Source organism: Oncorhynchus mykiss, chromosome 5, assembly GCF_057628025.1.
Source record: "Oncorhynchus mykiss isolate SJ-2025 chromosome 5, ASM5762802v1, whole genome shotgun sequence".
NCBI lineage: Eukaryota > Metazoa > Chordata > Actinopteri > Salmoniformes > Salmonidae > Oncorhynchus > Oncorhynchus mykiss.
In genome coordinates this window covers 85,372,353-85,395,500 of record NC_143026.1, presented here as the reverse complement: position 1 = coordinate 85,395,500, position 23,148 = coordinate 85,372,353, and the positions used below count along the sequence as shown (strand labels likewise).

At 46.8% G+C, this 23,148-nt stretch overlaps 1 protein-coding gene across 4 annotated transcripts in view; it reads left to right on the top strand.

Moving 5' to 3' along the window:
• Nucleotides 1–23,148, top strand: part of podn (podocan) — an 84,216-nt gene that overhangs the window by 18,378 nt on the left and 42,690 nt on the right. For 2 of the 4 annotated variants that reach the window (XM_036978572.2, XM_090236163.1), the window contains exons 2-4: nt 2,075–2,135; nt 2,483–2,851; nt 12,148–12,241. In XM_036978572.2, coding sequence (XP_036834467.2) covers nt 2,567–2,851; nt 12,148–12,241 — 379 coding nt within the window. In that variant the 5' untranslated portion in view covers nt 2,075–2,135; nt 2,483–2,566. Of the gene's footprint in view, nt 1–212; nt 520–2,074; nt 2,136–2,482; nt 2,852–12,147; nt 12,242–23,148 lie in introns of those variants that run through there. The other 2 variants (XM_036978571.2, XM_036978573.2) reach the window with 2 other exon arrangements.

The window sequence follows — 23,148 nt, the reverse complement described above, 5'->3', positions numbered from 1 at the left end:
AAAATAAAGAAAAACCCTTGAATGATTAGGTGTGCCAACTTTTGACTTGTACTATATGTACTGTATATACATTTTCTTTCTTTCTTTCTTTCTTTCTTTCTTTCTTTCTTTCTTTCTTTCTACAGAAAAAACGAATTGCAACATGAAATGTTTTCATTACCATATAGGGATTGGTAAAAACCTGTCTCAGACGACTAAAAAAATAGAAGCAAGAAAGCAAAGAATTCTGGGCATTTGGCTATCCTTCAACTCAGTTTCCTCTCCCACTCGCACTGTTTTCCCTCTCTCTCTTCTCTCTTTCCTTCTCTCCTTCTTTCTCTGAACTTTTCCTCTCTCACTCCCACTCTCCTGTCACATCTGGTGGGGATCTGGATCTGAACTGACCAGGGCTGGCCCTGGGAGTGACTGTGTAGTTACTGTGGCTCCTCTCTATCCTGCTATGGGACTGTCTCTGGCTGGACTGGAAACCAGACTGCTTTGCCTCTGTCTCTGTCTCTGCTAACCTCTCTGTCAGAGAAGGTAAAGAATGCATGTATACTGGATATCTTCTGTAATATTTGAGTATGTATTTATGCATGCATGCTTGTTACTTTATACGTTAGGCTCTTGTTAGATAATGCTTCATGGCACTTTGAACATGTGGACCAGAGCTTTAAATAGATGCTCTGTATATAATGTAAGATCTTAATTTGATCATCCTGTTGCAGGAAAACAGCAATGGTGCAATTTTAAACTAATAGCATATTTGAGGTTTAAAAAGGTTTCTGAAGTTTGTTATATCTACTTTGAAATGTCAGACTTGATTTTCCCTAATGAAAAATGTATCAACCCATACAAAAATGTCCATTAATTATAATCCACATAATAGTTCACATTTCCTGTTGCTGCAGAATGATTTTCCTGCTGTAGCAAACTGGCTCAAGTTATATGGCTCTCATGTGGACAGAGTCTAATGTTCGTAATGCATTATGGGCTGACTATGAATTGATAATGTGCCACCAATCATATAGTAATATAGTAGTGAATGACTGGACTGTTTATGGACTGAGTGGCAGAGTGCCAACCATTATCTTAGCGAATAATAGTAAGCTGTGCAAGTGCACAGCTGTCCAGATGTGTACGAGCTTTTACAGACTATCACATAAAACATATAAAAATATTAAATAGCTGAGATTTTGATTCAATGTTCAATGTTTTTAAGCGTGTAAACTAATAATTTAGGTTGGTGTGAGAATGTGATCAGTCGGTTTATGAGTAGCATAGTGCATGTGGGGTTTAATGGATTCCTGCTATATGCGTTGTGCATTTGTTATTGCCAGAGTGGGTGGTATGTGTGCACATGTGTGTGGGGGATACAGCACCATACTCAGGGTCACATGTTTTTCTCATCTGATGTGAACATAGACACTTGGCTGGTGTTTAGACACACTGTGATTCCCCTGGTTCACACACACACACACACACACACACACACACACACACACACACACACACACACACACACACACACACACACACACACACACACACACACACACACACACACACACACACACACACACACACACACACAGAGGTGAAGTAGTAGTGTCTCTCCAGTCCCTCAGCTGGATTGGACAGACTGGTGCTATGCGCTCTCTGGTAGATGAATGGTTTTTAAAGGTTAGCCAGGAGAGCAGAGTGCCTGTTTGGAACATGTCCATCAGCACAAGAGAAGGCAACTTAACTACACTGCATAGCAGCACCGCAATGTCTTTATTGTAAAAAAAAAAAACACACAAAAAACATCAACAGACTTTGTGTATATTTCACTCAACTATATGGAAAATATTCAACCTGAATTGGACAAGACATTTTAATAAAAGAGAACATGGATGCTGGGTGCTGTATGTCAACCCATAAAATCAACAAAAGGTATGAGAGAACAGATTTGAAAAATAAGCCAAACAGGAACAAAATGTCTAACAATCCTCGGTCCTTGCAGGTGGTCAGGGATGGCCAGCCCTGCTCAGCACTCCAGGGTTGGTTGTTGGGGCAGTGGAACTAAAATGTAAGATGCTTTTTATTGTCACAGATACTACACTTTGTGTCCTCCTTCGCCTAACCACCGCCGGGAGGCCTGCTGTTCTGACAATGTGAGCAACATGAGCTACCTTCTGTAGTACACATCCTTTTATGTTTTATCTCTCCTGTCAAAATATCATTTGGCTATGCAGGACCATTGTTCTATTTGCTCAGTATGAAAAAAGTATGAACATGTATGCACTCACTACTGTAAGTCGCTCTGGATAAAAGCTTCTGCAAAATGACTAAAATGTAAATGTAAGCATTTATTTTCTGTTGAAAACCTCTATAAAGGCAACATAAAAAAATGTGTCCCTCTTATTAATTGTGATATGTTATCTATGGGCACTGATTACACAATATCTACTTAATTTATCCATGCTTTGATGCAATACACTGTTATTAAACTGTTTTCCAGACCTATCTGACCATCGGTGGTACAGGGTAGCTCAGGTAGGTCAGGTAGCTGAAGAAGTGAGACGACCAGGCACCACCAGCAGACATGGCCAGGACATCTCTGCTGCAGGGCCTGACTGTGTTGCTCCTGGCCTGGGCTCTGGTGCACTGCCAAGCCCCTCTGGAGCCCCAGGAGGAAGAGGAAGAGGACGATCCCATGGAGGAGACAGAGATAGAGACCTTACTGGTCCCGGCCGTGGCGAAGGTGGAGCCGGTGGTGTGTCCTGGCGAGTGTAGCTGTACAGAGGAGGGAGCAGTGGACTGTGCTGGGGTTGACCTCATGGACTTTCCTAGTGAGCTGTCTGAGAGCACGCGCATTCTCTCGCTGCAGGTGGGTCATACACACCCAACACCCACATTCTCTTCCTACAGGTGGGTAATCACACATCCATTTGACCGGTGGGGAGGGTTGAGGGGGGGGTTCATTCCAGGTTTTTTCTTTATGTTTACTATTTTTTACATTGTAGAATAATAGTGAAGACATCAAATCTATGAAATAACACATATAGAATCATTCAGTAACCAAAATGTTTTAAATATATTTGAGATTCTTCAAAGTAGTCACCCTTTGCCTTGATGACAGCTTTGCACACTCTTGGCAATCTCTCAACCAGCTTCATGAGGTAATCACCTGGAATGCATTTCAATTAACAGGTGTACCTTGTTAAAAGTTATATTGTGGAATTTCTTTCCTTCTTAATGCGTTTGAGCCTATCAGTTGTGTTGTGACGAGGTAGAGGTGGTATACAGAAGAGACCCCTATGTGGTAAAAGACCAAGTCCATAGTAAATTATGGGGCCGGAGCAGAAGGCAGACGTTTTACATGCCCCCAACTGATTGTGTTATTTGTTTGTTTATCTGTGTTATTTGTGACTTATTTTTTTACTCATTTTGTAAATAATGTTGCCGCTACCGTCTCTTATGACTGAAAATAACTTCTAGACATCAGGACTGCGATTACTCACCACGGACTAGCAGAACCCTTTTTCTTCTTTCACGACTCTGACGAGCCCGAGGCGGAGGATATACGGCTTCCTCGGGAACAGGCCCCGAGCCCCGTGATCTGCATGAAGAGGAGGCTGAGAAAAAGAGGCCAGAGAGTATGCTGCCTGCTGAGAAGTTGAAGGCGATCGAATAAACCCCCACTTCCCTCAGTTCTGCTAGCAAATGTGCAATCTTTGGACAATAAAATCGCAGAGTTACGGTTAAGATTAAACTACCAACGGGACATTAAAAACTGTAACATCTTATGCTTCACGGAGTCGTGGCTGAACAACGACAACATCAATGTACAGCTGGCTGGTTATACGATGTACCGGCAGGATAGAACAGCAGCGTCTGGTAAGACAAGGGACGGCGGTCTATATATTCTTGTAAACAACAGCTGGTGCACAATATCTAAGGAAGTCTCGTGCTATTACTCGCCTGAGGTTGAGTTTCTTATGATAAGCTGTAGACCACACTACTTACCTAGAGTGTTATCATCTGTATTCTTTGTAGCTATTTTCATACCACCACAGTCAGAGGCAGGCACTAAGATAGAATTGAATGAGCTGTATTCCGCCATAAGCAAACAAGAAAACGCTCACCCAGAGTTGGCGCTCCTATTAGCCGGGGACTTTAATGCAGGGAAACTTAAATCAGTTTGAACAAATTTTAAATGTGCTACCAGAGGGAAAATAACTCTGGACCACTTATACTCCACACACAGAGACGCATACAAAGCTCTCCCTCGCCCTCCATTTGGCAAATCTGACCATAATTCCATCCTCCTGATTCCTGCTTACAAGCAAAAATTTACAGGACTGTCATGTTGTGTCTTGTCTCTGTCCTTTCCCTTCACCCTGTCTCCCTCTGCTGGTCGTCGTTAGGTTACCTTTTCTCCCCCGCTTTCCCCCAGCTGTCCCTTGTCTCCTCTAACTACCCATTCACCCCGTTCCCCACCTGTTCCCTTTTTTCCCTCTGATTAGGTCCCTATATCTCTCTCTGTTTCTGTTCCTGTCCTTGTCGGATTCTTGTTTGTGTTTGTGTTTCATGCCTGAGCCAGACTATCGTCATGTTTGCTGTAACCTTGTCCTGTCCTGTCGGAATCTGCCGGTCTATCTGAGCCTACCTATGTTTGGTTATTAAAGAAGCTCTGTTTAAGTTAGTTCGCTTTTGGGTCCTCATTCACTCACCATAACAGAAGAATCCGACCAAGAATGGACCCAGCGACTTCGGATCCTCTCCACTCAGCCGTCGGGATCCAGGGAGCGATGCTAGGCAGACACGAGCAGGAAGTGTCTGCTGCTCGACATGCCGTTGAGACCCTGGCCACCCAAGTCTCCAACCTCACAGAACAGGTTCACCATCTCCGCCTCGATCCACCGGCCACTTCCAGGGCTTTCGAATCTCCGGAGCCCAGAATCAATAACCCGCCGTGTTACTCTGGGGAGCCCACTGAATGCCGCTCGTTCCTCACCCAGTGTGATATTGTGTTTTCTCTCCAGCCCAACACTTACTCCAGGAGCACTGCCCGTGTCGCCTACGTCATATCTCTCCTTATTGGACGGGCTCGTGAATGGGGCACGGCAATCTGGGAGGCAAGGGCTGAGTGTACTAACCAGTATCAGGACTTTAAGGAGGAGATGATACGGGTTTTTGATCGATCTGTTTTTGGGGAGGAGGCTTCCAGGGCCCTGTCTTCCCTATGTCAAGGCAATCGATCCATAACAGACTACTCTATTGAGTTTCGCACTCTTGCTGTCTCCAGTGGCTGGAACGAGCCGGCCTTGCTCGCTCGTCTTCTGAAGGGTCTCCGCGCAGAGGTAAAGGATGAGATTCTCTCCCGGGAGGTTCCTTCCAGCGTGGATTCCTTGATTGAACTCGCTATTCGCATTGAGCGACGGGTTGATCTTCGTCACCGAGCTCGTGGAAAGGAGCTCGCGCTCTCCGTCGCCCCCCTCTCCGCATCACTACCATCTTCCTCTGCCGGCTCGGGTGCTGAGCCCATGCAGCTGGGAGGTATCCGCATCTCGACTAAGGAGAGGGAACGGAGAATCACCAACCGCCTCTGTCTCTATTGCGGTTCCGCTGGTCATTTTGTCACTTCATGTCCAGTAAAAGGCCAGAGCTCGTCAGTAAGCGGAGGGCTACTGGTGAGCGCTACTACTCCTGTCTCTCCTTCAAGATCCTGCACTACCTTGTCGGTCCATCTACGCTGGACCGGTTCGTCTGCTTCCTGCAGTGCCTTAATAGACTCTGGGGCGGAGGGCTGTTTTATGGACGAGACCTGGGCTCGGGAACATGACATTCCTCTCAGACAGTTAAAGGAGCCCACGGCCTTGTTCGCCCTGGATGGTAGTCCTCTCCCCAGGATTCAGCGTGAGACGCTACCTTTAACCCTCACTGTTTCTGGTAATCATAGTGAAACCATTTCTTTTTTAATTTTTCGTTCACCTTTTACACCTGTTGTTTTGGGCCATCCCTGGCTAGTTTGTCATAATCCTTCCATTAATTGGACTAGTAATTCTATCCTCTCCTGGAACGTCTCTTGTCATGTGAAATGTTTAATGTCTGCTATCCCTCCTGTTTCCTCTGTCTCTTCTTCACAGGAGGAGCCTGGTGATTTGACAGGGGTGCCGGAGGAATATCACGATCTGCGCACGGTGTTCAGTCGGTCCAGGGCCACCTCTCTTCCTCCACACCGGTCGTATGATTGTAGTATTGATCTCCTTCCGGGAACCACCCCCCCCCGGGGTAGACTATACTCTCTGTCGGCTCCCGAACGTAAGGCTCTCGAAGATTATTTGTCTGTAGCTCTTGACGCCGGTACCATAGTCCCCTCCTCCTCTCCCGCCGGAGCGGGGTTTTTTTTTGTCAAGAAGAAGGACGGGTCTCTGCGCCCCTGCATAGATTATCGAGGGCTGAATGACATAACAGTGAAGAATCGTTATCCGCTTCCTCTTATGTCTTCAGCCTTCGAGATCCTGCAGGGAGCCAGGTTTTTCACTAAGTTGGACCTTCGTAACGCTTACCATCTCGTGCGCATCAGGGAGGGGGACGAGTGGAAGACGGCGTTTAACACTCCGTTAGGGCACTTTGAATACCGGGTTCTTCCTTTCGGCCTCGCTAACGCTCCAGCTGTCTTTCAGGCATTAGTCAATGATGTCCTGAGAGACATGCTGAACATCTTTGTTTTCGTCTACCTTGACGATATCCTGATTTTTTCACCGTCACTCCAGATTCATGTTCAGCACGTTCGACGTGTCCTCCAGCGCCTTTTAGAGAATTGTCTTTTTGTGAAGGCTGAGAAGTGCACTTTTCATGCCTCCTCCGTCACATTTCTCGGTTCTGTTATTTCCGCTGAAGGCATTAAGATGGATCCCGCTAAGGTCCAAGCTGTCATTGATTGGCCCGTCCCTAAGTCACGCGTCGAGCTGCAGCGCTTTCTCGGCTTCGCGAACTTCTATCGTCGTTTCATCCGTAATTTCGGTCAGGTGGCAGCTCCTCTCACAGCCCTTACTTCTGTCAAGACGTGCTTTAAGTGGTCCGTTTCCGCCCAGGGAGCTTTTGATCTCCTCAAGAATCGTTTTACATCCGCTCCTATCCTTGTTACACCTGACGTCTCTAGACAGTTCGTTGTCGAGGTTGACGCGTCAGAGGTGGGCGTGGGAGCCATTCTTTCTCAGCGCTCCCTCTCTGACGACAAGGTCCACCCATGCGCGTATTTTTCTCATCGCCTGTCGCCGTCGGAACGTAACTATGATGTGGGTAACCGCGAACTGCTCGCCATCCGGTTAGCCCTAGGCGAATGGCGACAGTGGTTGGAGGGGGCGACCGTTCCTTTTGTCGTTTGGACTGACCATAGGAACCTTGAGTACATCCGTTCTGCCAAACGACTTAATGCGCGTCAGGCGCGTTGGGCGCTGTTTTTCGCTCGTTTCGAGTTCGTGATTTCTTATCGTCCGGGCTCTAAGAACACCAAGCCTGATGCTTTGTCTCGTCTCTTCAGTTCTTCAGTAGCCTCCACTGACCCCGAGGGGATTCTCCCTGAGGGGCGTGTTGTCGGGTTGACTGTCTGGGGAATTGAGAGGCAGGTAAAACAAGCGCTCACTCACACTCCGTCGCCGCGCGCTTGTCCTAGGAACCTTCTTTTCGTTCCCGTTCCTACTCGTCTGGCCGTTCTTCAGTGGGCTCACTCTGCCAAGTTAGCCGGCCACCCTGGCGTTCGGGGTACGCTTGCTTCCATTCGCCAGCGTTTTTGGTGGCCCACCCGGGAGCATGACACGCGTCGTTTCGTGGCTGCTTGTTCGGTCTGCGCGCAGACTAAGTCCGGTAACTCTCCTCCTGCCGGCCGTCTCAGGCCGCTTCCTATTCCCTCTCGACCGTGGTCTCACATCGCCTTAGATTTTGTCACCGGACTGCCTTCGTCAGCGGGGAAGACTGTTATTCTTACGGTTGTCGATAGGTTCTCTAAGGCGGCTCATTTCATTCCCCTTGCTAAGCTTCCTTCTGCTAAAGAGACGGCACAAATCATCATCGAGAACGTTTTCAGAATTCATGGCCTTCCGTCAGACGTCGTTTCGGACAGAGGTCCGCAATTCACGTCTCAATTTTGGAGGGAGTTTTGCCGTTTGATTGGGGCTTCCGTCAGTCTCTCTTCCGGCTTTCACCCCCAGTCTAACGGTCAAGCAGAACGGGCCAATCAGACTATTGGTCGCATCTTACGCAGTCTTTCTTTTCGCAACCCTGCGTCTTGGTCAGAACAGCTCCCCTGGGCAGAATACGCCCACAACTCGCTTCCTTCGTCTGCGACCGGGCTATCTCCTTTTCAGAGTAGCCTCGGGTACCAGCCTCCGCTGTTCTCATCTCAGTTCGCCGAGTCCAGCGTCCCCTCCGCTCAGGCTTTTGTCCAACGTTGCGAGCGCACCTGGAAGAGGGTCAGGTCTGCACTTTGCCGTTATAGGGCGCAGACTGTGAGGGCTGCTAATAAGCGTAGAACTAAGAGTCCTAGATATTGTCGCGGTCAGAGAGTTTGGCTCTCCACTCAGAACCTTCCCCTTAAGACGGCTTCTCGCAAGTTGACCCCGCGGTTCATTGGTCCGTTCCGTATTTCTCGGGTCATTAATCCTGTCGCAGTTCGACTTCTTCTTCCGCGATACCTTCGTCGCGTCCACCCGGTCTTCCATGTATCCTGTATTAAGCCCGTTCTTCGTGCCCCCGCTCGTCTCCCCCCCCCCCCCCCCCATCCTTGTCGAGGGCGCACCCATCTACAGGGTCCGCAGGATTTTGGACATGCGTCCTCGGGGCCGTGGTCACCAGTACCTTGTCGATTGGGAGGGGTACGGTCCTGAGGAGAGGAGTTGGGTTCCCTCTCGGGACGTGCTGGACCGTGCGCTGATCGAGGATTTCCTCCGTTGCCGCCAGGTTTCCTCCTCGAGTGCGCCAGGAGGCGCTCGGTGAGTGGGGGGGTACTGTCATGTTGTGTCTTGTCTCTGTCCTTTCCCTTCACCCTGTCTCCCTCTGCTGGTCGTCGTTAGGTTACCTTTTCTCCCCCGCTTTCCCCCAGCTGTCCCTTGTCTCCTCTAACTACCCATTCACCCCGTTCCCCACCTGTTCCCTTTTTTCCCTCTGATTAGGTCCCTATATCTCTCTCTGTTTCTGTTCCTGTCCTTGTCGGATTCTTGTTTGTGTTTGTGTTTCATGCCTGAGCCAGACTATCGTCATGTTTGCTGTAACCTTGTCCTGTCCTGTCGGAATCTGCCGGTCTATCTGAGCCTACCTATGTTTGGTTATTAAAGAAGCTCTGTTTAAGTTAGTTCGCTTTTGGGTCCTCATTCACTCACCATAACAAGGACTAAGATCTAGTCGTACTACACCGGCTCTGAGGCTCGTCGGATGTGGCAGGGTCTGCAAACCGTTACAAGCTACAAAGGGAAACACAACCGAGAACTGCCCAGTGACAACAGCCTAAAAGACGAGCTGAACTACTTCTATGTTCACTTCGAGGCAAATAACACTGAAACATGCATGAGAGCACCAGCTGTACCGGAAGACTGTGTGATCACGCTCTTCATAGCCGATGTGAGTAAGACCTTTAGACTGATCAACATTCACAAGGCCGCAGGGCCAGACGGATTACCAGGACGTGTACTGCGAGCATGCGCTGACCAACTAGCAAGTGTCTTCACTGACATTTTCAACCTCTCCCTGTCCGAGTCTGTAATACCAACATGTTTTAAGCAGACCACCATAGTGCCTGTGCCCAAGAACACTAAGGTAACCTGCCTAAATGATTACCGACCTGTAGCACTCACATCTGTAGCCATGAAGTGCTTTGAAAGACTGGTCATGGCTCACATCAACACCATCATCCCAGAAACCCTAGACCCACTCCATTTTGCATACCACCCCAACAGATCCACAGATGATGCAGTCTCTATTGCAGTCTCCTGAACATCTAGTCAAATGGCTACCCAGACTATTTGCATTGCCCCCTCCCCCCTTCCCCTCTCCACACCACTGCCACTCTCTGTTGTCATCTATGCATAGTGACTTTAATTAGCTTTACCTGCATGTACATACTACCTCAACTAACCTGTGCCCCTGCACATTGACTCTGTACTGGCACCCACCTACAGTCAGTCCATCATTACTTTAAAACACAAAGGTTAGTCAATCCGGAAAATGTCAAGAACTTTGAAAGTTTCAAGTGCGATCTCAAAAACCATTAAGCGCTATGATGAAAATGGCTGTCATGACCGTCTGTAATGCTCCGGGTGTCGTGGGTGTGGAGTCAAACGCAGGAGACAGAGAGTGCAATGTTGTGCTCTTTAATTGCACCAACAGGGTGCTCACAATAATAACGGCCCCAAACACGGGGAATGAAAAATGTACAACTGAAAAATGCACGACCAGGAACAAACACGTACCTCTACTACAGAGCCGAAGGTTACAATGATTAATCCCGCACAACAAACAGGCGGGCCGGCTATCTAAAGAAGCCCAACTAATCATCACAAACAGGTGCTACCAATAAACATACAAGGAGGGGGAGGAAAGACAATCAGTGGCAGCTAATAGGCCGGTGACGACGACCGCCGAGCGCCACCCGACCGGGAAGGGAAGCCACCCTCGGTCGGACTCGTGACACCGCCACAGGAAAGGAAGACCCAGAGTTACATCTGGTGCACCGGATACGTTCATTAGAGTTAACAGCACCTCAGATTGCAGCCCAAATAAATGCTTCACAGAGTTCAAGTAACAGACACATCTCAACATCAACTGTTCAGAGGAGACTGCGGGAATCAGGCCATCATGGTCGAATTGCAGCAAATAAACCACTTCTAAAGGACACCAATAAGAAGAAGAGACTTGCTTGGGCCAAGAAACAAGTGCAATGGATATTAGACCAGTGGAAATCTGTTATTTTGTCCTTTGGTGAGACACAGAGTAGGTGAACGGATGATCTCCGCTTGTGTGGTTCCCACCATGAAGCATGGAGGAGATGTGATGGTGTGGGGGTGCTTTGCTGGTGACACTGTCAGTGATTTATTTAGAATTCAAGGCACACTTAATCAGCATGGCTACCACAGCATTCTGCAGTGATACGCTATCCCATCTGGTTTGCGCTTAGTGGGACTGTCATTGGTTTTTCAACAGGACAATGACCCAAAACAAAACTCCAGGCTGTGTAAGGGCTATTTGACCAAGAAGGAGAGTGATGGAGTGCTGCATCAGATGACCTGACCTCCACAATCACCCGACCTCAACCCAATTGAGATGGTTTGAGATGAGTTGGACCGCAGAGTGAAGGAAAAGCAGCCAACAAGGGCTCAGCATATGTGGGAACTCCATCAAGACTTGGAAAAGTATTCCTTATGAAGCTGTTTGAGAGAATGCCAAGAGTGTGCAAAGCTGTCATCAAGGCAAAGGATGGCTACGTTGAAGAATCTGAAATATAAAATATATTTAGATTTGTTCAGCTCTTTTTTGCGTACTACATGATTTCATATGTGTTATTTCATAGTTTGATGTCTTCACTATTATTCTACAATGTAGAAAATAGTAAAAAATAAAGACAAACCCTTGAATGAGTAGGTGTGTCCAAACTTTTGACTGGTACTGTACTTTAAAATTCTTAAAACTAAATTGAAACTGTATAGAAATGATAATGGACCTGTATTCATACAGTTTCTTGACTGTGTCCAGCTCGTTAATAATCACCCAAATGAAAGCTAGAAAAATCCAAAAACGATGGATAGAGGACTATTTTTTGAAAATTGTGATGGCAAGGAAATACAACACATTTTCAGTGAGGCCCTCCGGACTTTGCTGAAGATTCTGACTCCCGGGGCGAAATGTGTTTGACACCCCTGCATTAGTCACATATCAGTCAGTTAGCACGAGTGAATTGGACATTGACAGACACACCCAATGTCTGATAGATCTTACCACAAGTGGGTCACACACACCTAAAACCTGATAGATCTTCCTTCATAGGACTGATGTAAAGTTTTAAAAGCATTAGTGAATGCTCTCCAAGGCGGAAGTCAAATTAGGCTGTCAGTCAATAATGAATGAATGAGGCATTGCTGTTCTGGCAAATAATATTTGTGTCTCCTCTATGCCTCCGCTTTGTCTTAGAACAACCGGATAGAACTATTAACTGTTGAGGACCTGGCACGTCTGCAGCAACTGGAAACACTAAATCTGCAAAACAACCGTCTGACAACCCAAGGTAAGAACTAGACAGAGAGAGAGCAAAGTAAAAACTAGACAGAGTGAGAGCAAGCTAAACACCAGACATGGAGAGAGAGAAAGCAAGGTAAAAACTAGACAGAGTCGGAAGAGAGAGAGCAATGTAAAAACTAGTCAGAGTTTGATGAGAGAGAGCAATGTAAAAACTAGTCAGAGACGGGAGAGAGAGAGTAAGGTAAAAACTAGACAGAGACGGGAGAGAGAGAGCAAGGTAGAAACTAGTCAGAGACGGGAGAGAGAGAGCAAGGTAAAAACTAGACAGAGATGGGAGAGAGAGAGCAAGGTCATAACTAGACGGAGCCGGGAGAGAGAGAGCAATGTAAAAACTAGTCCGAGACGGGAGAGAGAGAGCAAGGTAATAACTAGTCAGAGACGGGAGAGAGAGAGAGCAAGGTAATAACTAGTCAGAGAGCAAGGTAAAAACTAGACAGAGAGCAAGGTAATAACTAGTCAGAGACGGGAGAGAGAGAGCAAGGTAATAACTAGTCAGAGACGGGAGAGAGAGAGCAAGGTAAAAATTAGTCAGAGACGGGAGAGAGAGAGCAAGGTAATAACTAGTCAGAGACGGGAGAGAGAGAGCAAGGTAAAAACTAGTCAGAGACGGGAGAGAGAGAGCAAGGTAAAAAATAGTCAGAGACGGGAGAGAGAGAGCAAGGTAATAACTAGTCAGAGACAGGAGAGAGAGAGCAAGGTAATAACTAGTCAGAGACGGGAGAGAGAGAGCGAGGTAAAAACTAGACAGAGACGGGAGAGAGAGAGCAAGGTAAAAACTAGTCAGAGACGGGAGAGAGAGAGCAAGGTAATAACTAGACAGAGACGGGAGAGAGAGAGCAAGGTAATAACTAGTCAGAGAGCAAGGTAATAACTAGACGGAGCCGGGAGAGAGAGAGAGCAAGGTAAAAACTAGTCAGAGACGGGAGAGAGAGAGTAAGGTCATGACTAGTCAGAGACGGGAGAGAGAGAGCAAGGTAAAAACTAGTCAGAGACGGGAGAGAGAGAGCAAGGTCATAACTAGTCAGAGACGGGAGAGAGAGAGCAAGGTAATAACTAGACAGAGAGCAAGGTAAAAACTAGACAGAGAGCAAGGTAAAAACTAGACAGAGAGCAAGGTAAAAACTAGACAGAGAGCAAGGTAAAAACTAGACAGAGAGCAAGGTAAAAACTAGACAGAGAGCAAGGTAAAAACTAGTCAGAGACGGGAGAGAGAGAACAAGGTAAAAACTAGACGGAGCCGGGAGAGAGAGAGCAAGGTAAAAACTAGTCAGAGACGGGAGAGAGAGCAAGATAAAAACTAGACAGAGACGGGAGAGAGAGAGCAAGGTAAAAACTAGACGGAGACGGGAGAGAGAGAGCAAGGTCATAACTAGACGGAGCCGGGAGAGAGAGAGCAATGTAAAAACTAGTCAGAGACGGGAGAGTGAGAGCAAGCTAAACACCAGACATGGAGAGAGAGAAAGCAAGGTAAAAACTAGACAGAGTCGGAAGAGAGAGAGCAATGTAAAAACTAGTCAGAGTTTGATGAGAGAGAGCAATGTAAAAACTAGTCAGAGACGGGAGAGAGAGAGCAAGGTAAAAACTAGACAGAGACGGGAGAGAGAGCAAGGTAAAAACTAGACAGAGAAGGGAGAGAGAGCAAGGTAAAAACTAGTCAGAGACGGGAGAGAGAGAGCAAGGTAAAAACTAGACAGAGACGGGAGAGAGAGAGCAAGGTCATAACTAGACGGAGCCGGGAGAGAGAGCGCAATGTAAAAACTAGTCAGAGACGGGAGAGAGAGAGCAAGGTAATAACTAGTCAGAGACGGGAGAGAGAGAGAGCAAGGTAATAACTAGTCAGAGAGCAAGGTAAAAACTAGACAGAGAGCAATGTAAGAACTAGTCAGAGACGGGAGAGAGAGAGCAAGGTAAAAACTAGACAACGACGGGAGAGAGAGAGCAAGGTAATAACTAGTCAGAGACGGGAGAGAGAGAGCAAGGTAATAACTAGTCAGAGACGGGAGAGAGAGAGCAAGGTAATAACTAGTCAGAGACAGGAGAGAGAGAGCAAGGTAATAACTAGTCAGAGACGGGAGAGAGAGAGCAAGGTAAAAACTAGACAGAGACGGGAGAGAGAGAGCAAGGTAAAAACTAGTCAGAGACGGGAGAGAGAGAGCAAGGTAATAACTAGACAGAGACGGGAGAGAGAGAGCAAGGTAAAAACTAGTCAGAGACGGGAGAGAAAGAGCAAGGTCATAACTAGTCAGAGACGGGAGAGAGAGAGCAAGGTAAAAACTAGACAAAGACGGGAGAGAGAGAGCAAGGTCATAACTAGTCAGAGACGGGAGAGAGAGAGCAAGGTAATAACTAGACAGAGAGCAAGGTAAAAACTAGACAGAGAGCAAGGTAAAAACTAGTCAGAGACGGGAGAGAGAGAGCAAGGTAAAAACTAGACGGAGCCGGGAGAGAGAGAGCAAGGTAAAAACTAGTCAGAGACGGGAGAGAGAGAGCAAGGTAAAAACTAGACGGAGCCGGGAGAGAGAGAGCAAGGTAAAAACTAGTCAGAGACGGGAGAGAGAGCAAGGTAAAAACTAGACAGAGACGGGAGAGAGAGAGCAAGGTAAAAACTAGACGGAGAGGGGAGAGAGAGAGCAATGTAATAACTAGACAGAGACTGGAGAGAGAGAGCAAGGTAATAACTAGACAGAGACGGGGGAGAGAGCGCAAGGTCATAACTAGTCAGAGACAGGAGAGAGAGAGCAAGGTAATAACTAGTCAGAGACAGGAGAGAGAGAGCAAGATAAAAACTAGACAGAGACGGGAGAGAGAGAGCAAGGTAAAAACTAGACGGAGAGGGGAGAGAGAGAGCAATGTAAAAACTAGACGGAGCCGGGAGAGAGAGAGCAAGGTAATAACTAGTCAGAGACGGGAGAGAGAGAGCAAGGTAAAAACTAGACGGAGCCGGGAGAGAGAGAGCAAGGTAAAAACTAGTCAGAGACGGGAGAGAGAGCAAGGTAAAAACTAGACAGAGACGGGAGAGAGAGAGCAAGGTAATAACTAGTCAGAGACGGGAGAGAGAGAGCAAGGTAATAACTAGTCAGAGACAGGAGAGAGAGAGCAAGGTAATAACTAGTCAGAGAGCAAGGTAAAAACTAGACAGAGACGGGAGAGAGAGAGCAAGGTAATAACTAGACAGAGAGCAAGGTAAAAACTAGACAGAGAGCAAGGTCACAACTAGACAGAGACGGGAGAGAGAGAGCAAGGTAAAAACTAGACGGAGAGCAAGGTAAAAACTAGACAGAGAAGGGAGAGAGAGAGCAAGGTAAAAACTAGACAGAGACGGGAGAGAGAGAGCAAGGTAATAACTAGACAGAGAGCAAGGTAAAAACTAGACAGAGAGCAAGGTAAAAACTACACATAGACGGGAGACAGAGAGCAAGGTAATAACTAGTCAGAGACGGGAGAGAGAGAGCAAGGTAAAAACTAGTCAGAGACAGGAGAGAGAGAGCAAGGTCATAACTAGTCAGAGACGGGAGAGAGAGAGCAAGGTAATAACTAGTCAGAGACGGGAGAGAGAGAGCAAGGTAATAACTAGTCAGAGATGGGAGAGAGAGAGCAAGGTCATAACTAGTCAGAGACAGGAGAGAGAGAGAGCAAGGTAATAACTAGACAGAGACGGGAGAGAGAGAGCAAGGTAAAAACTAGTCAGAGAGCAAGGTAATAACTAGACGGAGCCGGGAGAGAGAGAGCAATGTAAAAACTAGTCAGAGTTTGATGAGAGAGAGCAATGTAAAAACTAGTCAGAGACGGGAGAGAGAGAGCAAGGTAAAAACTAGACAGAGACGGGAGAGAGAGCAAGGTAAAAACTAGACAGAGAAGGGAGAGAGAGCAAGGTAAAAACTAGTCAGAGACGGGAGAGAGAGAGCAAGGTAAAAACTAGACAGAGAAGGGAAAGAGAGCAAGGTAAAAACTAGTCAGAGACGGGAGAGAGAGAGTAAGGTAAAAACTAGACAGAGTCGGAAGAGAGAGAGCAATGTAAAAACTAGTCAGAGTTTGATGAGAGAGAGCAATGTAAAAACTAGTCAGAGACGGGAGAGAGAGAGCAAGGTAAAAACTAGACAGAGACGGGAGAGAGAGCAAGGTAAAAACTAGACAGAGAAGGGAGAGAGAGCAAGGTAAAAACTAGTCAGAGACGGGAGAGAGAGAGCAAGGTAAAAACTAGACAGAGACGGGAGAGAGAGAGCAAGGTCATAACTAGACGGAGCCGGGAGAGAGAGCGCAATGTAAAAACTAGTCAGAGACGGGAGAGAGAGAGCAAGGTAATAACTAGTCAGAGACGGGAGAGAGAGAGAGCAAGGTAATAACTAGTCAGAGAGCAAGGTAAAAACTAGACAGAGAGCAATGTAAGAACTAGTCAGAGACGGGAGAGAGAGAGCAAGGTAAAAACTAGACAACGACGGGAGAGAGAGAGCAAGGTAATAACTAGTCAGAGACGGGAGAGAGAGAGCAAGGTAATAACTAGTCAGAGACGGGAGAGAGAGAGCAAGGTAATAACTAGTCAGAGACAGGAGAGAGAGAGCAAGGTAATAACTAGTCAGAGACGGGAGAGAGAGAGCAAGGTAAAAACTAGACAGAGACGGGAGAGAGAGAGCAAGGTAAAAACTAGTCAGAGACGGGAGAGAGAGAGCAAGGTAATAACTAGACAGAGACGGGAGAGAGAGAGCAAGGTAAAAACTAGTCAGAGACGGGAGAGAAAGAGCAAGGTCATAACTAGTCAGAGACGGGAGAGAGAGAGCAAGGTAAAAACTAGACAAAGACGGGAGAGAGAGAGCAAGGTCATAACTAGTCAGAGACGGGAGAGAGAGAGCAAGGTAATAACTAGACAGAGAGCAAGGTAAAAACTAGACAAAGAGCAAGGTAAAAACTAGACAGAGAGCAAGGTAAAAACTAGACAGAGAGCAAGGTAAAAACTAGACAGAGAGCAAGGTAAAAACTAGTCAGAGACGGGAGAGAGAGAGCAAGGTAAAAACTAGACGGAGCCGGGAGAGAGAGAGCAAGGTAAAAACTAGTCAGAGACGGGAGAGAGAGCAAGATAAAAACTAGACAGAGACGGGAGAGAGAGAGCAAGGTAAAAACTAGACGGAGAGGGGAGAGAGAGAGCAATGTAAAAACTAGACGGAGCCGGGAGAGAGAGAGCAAGGTAATAACTAGTCAGAGACGGGAGAGAGAGAGCAAGGTAAAAACTAGACGGAGCCGGGAGAGAGAGAGCAAGGTAAAAACTAGTCAGAGACGGGAGAGAGAGCAAGGTAAAAACTAGACAGAGACGGGAGAGAGAGAGCAAGGTAAAAACTAGACGGAGAGGGGAGAGAGAGAGCAATGTAATAACTAGACAGAGACTGGAGAGAGAGAGCAAGGTAATAACTAGACAGAGACGGGGGAGAGAGAGCAAGGTCATAACTAGTCAGAGACAGGAGAGAGAGAGTAAGGTAATAACTAGTCAGAGACAGGAGAGAGAGAGCAAGGTAATAACTAGTCAGAGAGCAAGGTAAAAACTAGACAGAGACGGGAGAGAGAGAGCAAGGTAATAACTAGACAGAGAGCAAGGTAAAAACTAGACAGAGAGCAAGGTCACAACTAGACAGAGACGGGAGAGAGAGAGCAAGGTAAAAACTAGACGGAGAGCAAGGTAAAAACTAGACAGAGAAGGGAGAGAGAGAGCAAGGTAAAAACTAGACAGAGACGGGAGAGAGAGAGCAAGGTAATAACTAGACAGAGAGCAAGGTAAAAACTAGACAGAGAGCAAGGTAAAAACTACACATAGACGGGAGACAGAGAGCAAGGTAATAACTAGTCAGAGACGGGAGAGAGAGAGCAAGGTAAAAACTAGTCAGAGACAGGAGAGAGAGAGCAAGGTCATAACTAGTCAGAGACGGGAGAGAGAGAGCAAGGTAATAACTAGTCAGAGACGGGAGAGAGAGAGCAAGGTAATAACTAGTCAGAGATGGGAGAGAGAGAGCAAGGTCATAACTAGTCAGAGACAGGAGAGAGAGAGAGCAAGGTAATAACTAGACAGAGACGGGAGAGAGAGAGCAAGGTAAAAACTAGTCAGAGAGCAAGGTAATAACTAGACGGAGCCGGGAGAGAGAGAGCAATGTAAAAACTAGTCAGAGTTTGATGAGAGAGAGCAATGTAAAAACTAGTCAGAGACGGGAGAGAGAGAGCAAGGTAAAAACTAGACAGAGACGGGAGAGAGAGCAAGGTAAAAACTAGACAGAGAAGGGAGAGAGAGCAAGGTAAAAACTAGTCAGAGACGGGAGAGAGAGAGCAAGGTAAAAACTAGACAGAGAAGGGAGAGAGAGCAAGGTAAAAACTAGTCAGAGACGGGAGAGAGAGAGTAAGGTAAAAACTAGACAGAGACGGGAGAGAGAGAGCAAGGTAAAAACTAGTCAGAGACGGGAGAGAGAGAGCAAGGTAAAAACTAGACAGAGACGGGAGAGAGAGAGAGCAAGGTCATAACTAGACGGAGACGGGAGAGAGAGCGCAATGTAAAAACTAGTCAGAGACGGGAGAGAGAGAGCAAGCTAATAACTAGTCAGAGACGGGAGAGAGAGAGAGCAAGGTAATAACTAGTCAGAGAGCAAGGTAAAAACTAGACAGAGAGCAATGTAAGAACTAGTCAGAGACGGGAGAGAGAGAGCAAGATAAAAACTAGACAACGACGGGAGAGAGAGAGCAAGGTAATAACTAGTCAGAGACGGGAGAGAGAGAGCAAGGTAATAACTAGTCAGAGACGGGAGAGAGAGAGCAAGGTAATAACTAGTCAGAGACAGGAGAGAGAGAGCAAGGTAATAACTAGTCAGAGACGGGAGAGAGAGAGCAAGGTAAAAACTAGACAGAGACGGGAGAGAGAGAGCAAGGTAAAAACTAGTCAGAGACGGGAGAGAGAGAGCAAGGTAATAACTAGACAGAGACGGGAGAGAGAGAGCAAGGTAAAAACTAGTCAGAGACGGGAGAGAGAGAGCAAGGTCATAACTAGTCAGAGACGGGAGAGAGAGAGCAAGGTAAAAACTAGACAAAGACGGGAGAGAGAGAGCAAGGTCATAACTAGTCGGAGACGGGAGAGAGAGAGCAAGGTAATAACTAGACAGAGAGCAAGGTAAAAACTAGACAGAGAGCAAGGTAAAAACTAGACAGAGAGCAAGGTAAAAACTAGACAGAGAGCAAGGTAAAAACTAGACAGAGAGCAAGGTAAAAACTAGTCAGAGACGGGAGAGAGAGAGCAAGGTAAAAACTAGACGGAGCCGGGAGAGAGAGAGCAAGGTAAAAACTAGTCAGAGACGGGAGAGAGAGCAAGATAAAAACTAGACAGAAACGGGAGAGAGAGAGCAAGGTAAAAACTAGACGGAGAGGGGAGAGAGAGAGCAATGTAAAAACTAGACGGAGCCGGGAGAGAGAGAGCAAGGTAATAACTAGTCAGAGACGGGAGAGAGAGAGCAAGGTAAAAACTAGACGGAGCCGGGAGAGAGAGAGCAAGGTAAAAACTAGTCAGAGACGGGAGAGAGAGCAAGGTAAAAACTAGACAGAGACGGGAGAGAGAGAGCAAGGTAAAAACTAGACGGAGAGGGGAGAGAGAGAGCAATGTAATAACTAGACAGAGACTGGAGAGAGAGAGCAAGGTAATAACTAGACAGAGACGGGGGAGAGAGAGCAAGGTCATAACTAGTCAGAGACAGGAGAGAGAGAGCAAGGTAATAACTAGTCAGAGACAGGAGAGAGAGAGCAAGGTAATAACTAGTCAGAGAGCAAGGTAAAAACTAGACAGAGACGGGAGAGAGAGAGCAAGGTAATAACTAGACAGAGAGCAAGGTAAAAACTAGACAGAGAGCAAGGTCACAACTAGACAGAGACAGGAGAGAGAGAGCAAGGTAAAAACTAGACGGAGAGCAAGGTAAAAACTAGACAGAGACGGGAGAGAGAGAGCAAGGTAAAAACTAGACAGAGACGGGAGAGAGAGAGCAAGGTAATAACTAGACAGAGAGCAAGGTAAAAACTAGACAGAGAGCAAGGTAAAAACTACACATAGACGGGAGACAGAGAGCAAGGTAATAACTAGTCAGAGACGGGAGAGAGAGAGCAAGGTAAAAACTAGTCAGAGACAGGAGAGAGAGAGCAAGGTCATAACTAGTCAGAGACGGGAGAGAGAGAGCAAGGTAATAACTAGTCAGAGACGGGAGAGAGAGAGCAAGGTAATAACTAGTCAGAGATGGGAGAGAGAGAGCAAGGTCATAACTAGTCAGAGACAGGAGAGAGAGAGAGCAAGGTAATAACTAGACAGAGACGGGAGACAGAGAGCAAGGTAAAAACTAGTCAGAGAGCAAGGTAATAACTAGACGGAGCCGGGAGAGAGAGAGCAATGTAAAAACTAGTCAGAGACGGGAGAGAGAGAGCAAGGTAAAAACTAGACGGAGACGGGAGAGAGAGAGCAAGGTAAAAACTAGACAAAGACGGGAGAGAGAGAGCAAGGTCATAACTAGTCGGAGACGGGAGAGAGAGAGCAAGGTAATAACTAGACAGAGAGCAAGGTAAAAACTAGACAGAGAGCAAGGTAAAAACTAGACAGAGAGCAAGGTAAAAACTAGACAGAGAGCAAGGTAAAAACTAGACAGAGAGCAAGGTAAAAACTAGTCAGAGACGGGAGAGAGAGAGCAAGGTAAAAACTAGACGGAGCCGGGAGAGAGAGAGCAAGGTAAAAACTAGTCAGAGACGGGAGAGAGAGCAAGATAAAAACTAGACAGAAACGGGAGAGAGAGAGCAAGGTAAAAACTAGACGGAGAGGGGAGAGAGAGAGCAATGTAAAAACTAGACGGAGCCGGGAGAGAGAGAGCAAGGTAATAACTAGTCAGAGACGGGAGAGAGAGAGCAAGGTAAAAACTAGACGGAGCCGGGAGAGAGAGAGCAAGGTAAAAACTAGTCAGAGACGGGAGAGAGAGCAAGGTAAAAACTAGACAGAGACGGGAGAGAGAGAGCAAGGTAAAAACTAGACGGAGAGGGGAGAGAGAGAGCAATGTAATAACTAGACAGAGACTGGAGAGAGAGAGCAAGGTAATAACTAGACAGAGACGGGGGAGAGAGAGCAAGGTCATAACTAGTCAGAGACAGGAGAGAGAGAGCAAGGTAATAACTAGTCAGAGACAGGAGAGAGAGAGCAAGGTAATAACTAGTCAGAGAGCAAGGTAAAAACTAGACAGAGACGGGAGAGAGAGAGCAAGGTAATAACTAGACAGAGAGCAAGGTAAAAACTAGACAGAGAGCAAGGTCACAACTAGACAGAGACAGGAGAGAGAGAGCAAGGTAAAAACTAGACGGAGAGCAAGGTAAAAACTAGACAGAGACGGGAGAGAGAGAGCAAGGTAAAAACTAGACAGAGACGGGAGAGAGAGAGCAAGGTAATAACTAGACAGAGAGCAAGGTAAAAACTAGACAGAGAGCAAGGTAAAAACTACACATAGACGGGAGACAGAGAGCAAGGTAATAACTAGTCAGAGACGGGAGAGAGAGAGCAAGGTAAAAACTAGTCAGAGACAGGAGAGAGAGAGCAAGGTCATAACTAGTCAGAGACGGGAGAGAGAGAGCAAGGTAATAACTAGTCAGAGACGGGAGAGAGAGAGCAAGGTAATAACTAGTCAGAGATGGGAGAGAGAGAGCAAGGTCATAACTAGTCAGAGACAGGAGAGAGAGAGAGCAAGGTAATAACTAGACAGAGACGGGAGACAGAGAGCAAGGTAAAAACTAGTCAGAGAGCAAGGTAATAACTAGACGGAGCCGGGAGAGAGAGAGCAATGTAAAAACTAGTCAGAGACGGGAGAGAGAGAGCAAGGTAAAAACTAGACGGAGACGGGAGAGAGAGAGCAAGGTAATAACTAGACAGAGACGGGAGAGAGAGAGCAAGGTAAAAACTAGTCAGAGACGGGAGAGAGAGAGCAAGGTAAAAACTAGTCAGAGACGGGAGAGAGAGAGCAAGGTAATAACTAGTCAGAGACAGGAGAGAGAGAGCAAGGTAATAACTAGTCAGAGAGCAAGGTAAAAACTAGACAGAGACGGGAGAGAGAGAGCAAGGTAATAACTAGACAGAGAGCAAGGTAAAAACTAGACAGAGAGCAAGGTAAAAACTAGACAGAGACTGGAGAGAGAGAGCAAGGTAATAACTAGTCAGAGACAGGAGAGAGAGAGCAAGGTAATAACTAGTCAGAGCAAGGTAAAAACTAGACAGAGACGGGAGAGAGAGAGCAAGGTAATAACTAGACAGAAAGCAAGGTAAAAACTAGACAGAGAGCAAGGTAAAAACTAGACAGAGACGGGAGAGAGAGAGCAAGGTAATAACTAGTCAGAGACAGGAGAGAGAGAGCAATGTAAGAACTAGTCAGAGACGGGAGAGAGAGAGCAAGGTAAAAACTAGTCAGAGACGGGAGAGAGAGAGCAAGGTAAAAACTAGACAGAGACGGGAGAGAGAGAGCAAGGTAAAAACTAGACAGAGACGGGAGACAGAGAGCAAGGTAAAAACTAGACAGAGAGCAAGGTAAAAACTAGACAGAGAGCAAGGTAAAAACTAGACAGAGAGCAAGGTAAAAACTAGACAGAGAGCAAGGTAAAAACTAGTCAGAGACGGGAGAGAGAGAGCAAGGTAAAAACTAGACGGAGCCGGGAGAGAGAGAGCAAGGTAAAAACTAGTCAGAGACGGGAGAGAGAGCAAGATAAAAACTAGACAGAAACGGGAGAGAGAGAGCAAGGTAAAAACTAGACGGAGAGGGGAGAGAGAGAGCAATGTAAAAACTAGACGGAGCCGGGAGAGAGAGAGCAAGGTAATAACTAGTCAGAGACGGGAGAGAGAGAGCAAGGTAAAAACTAGACGGAGCC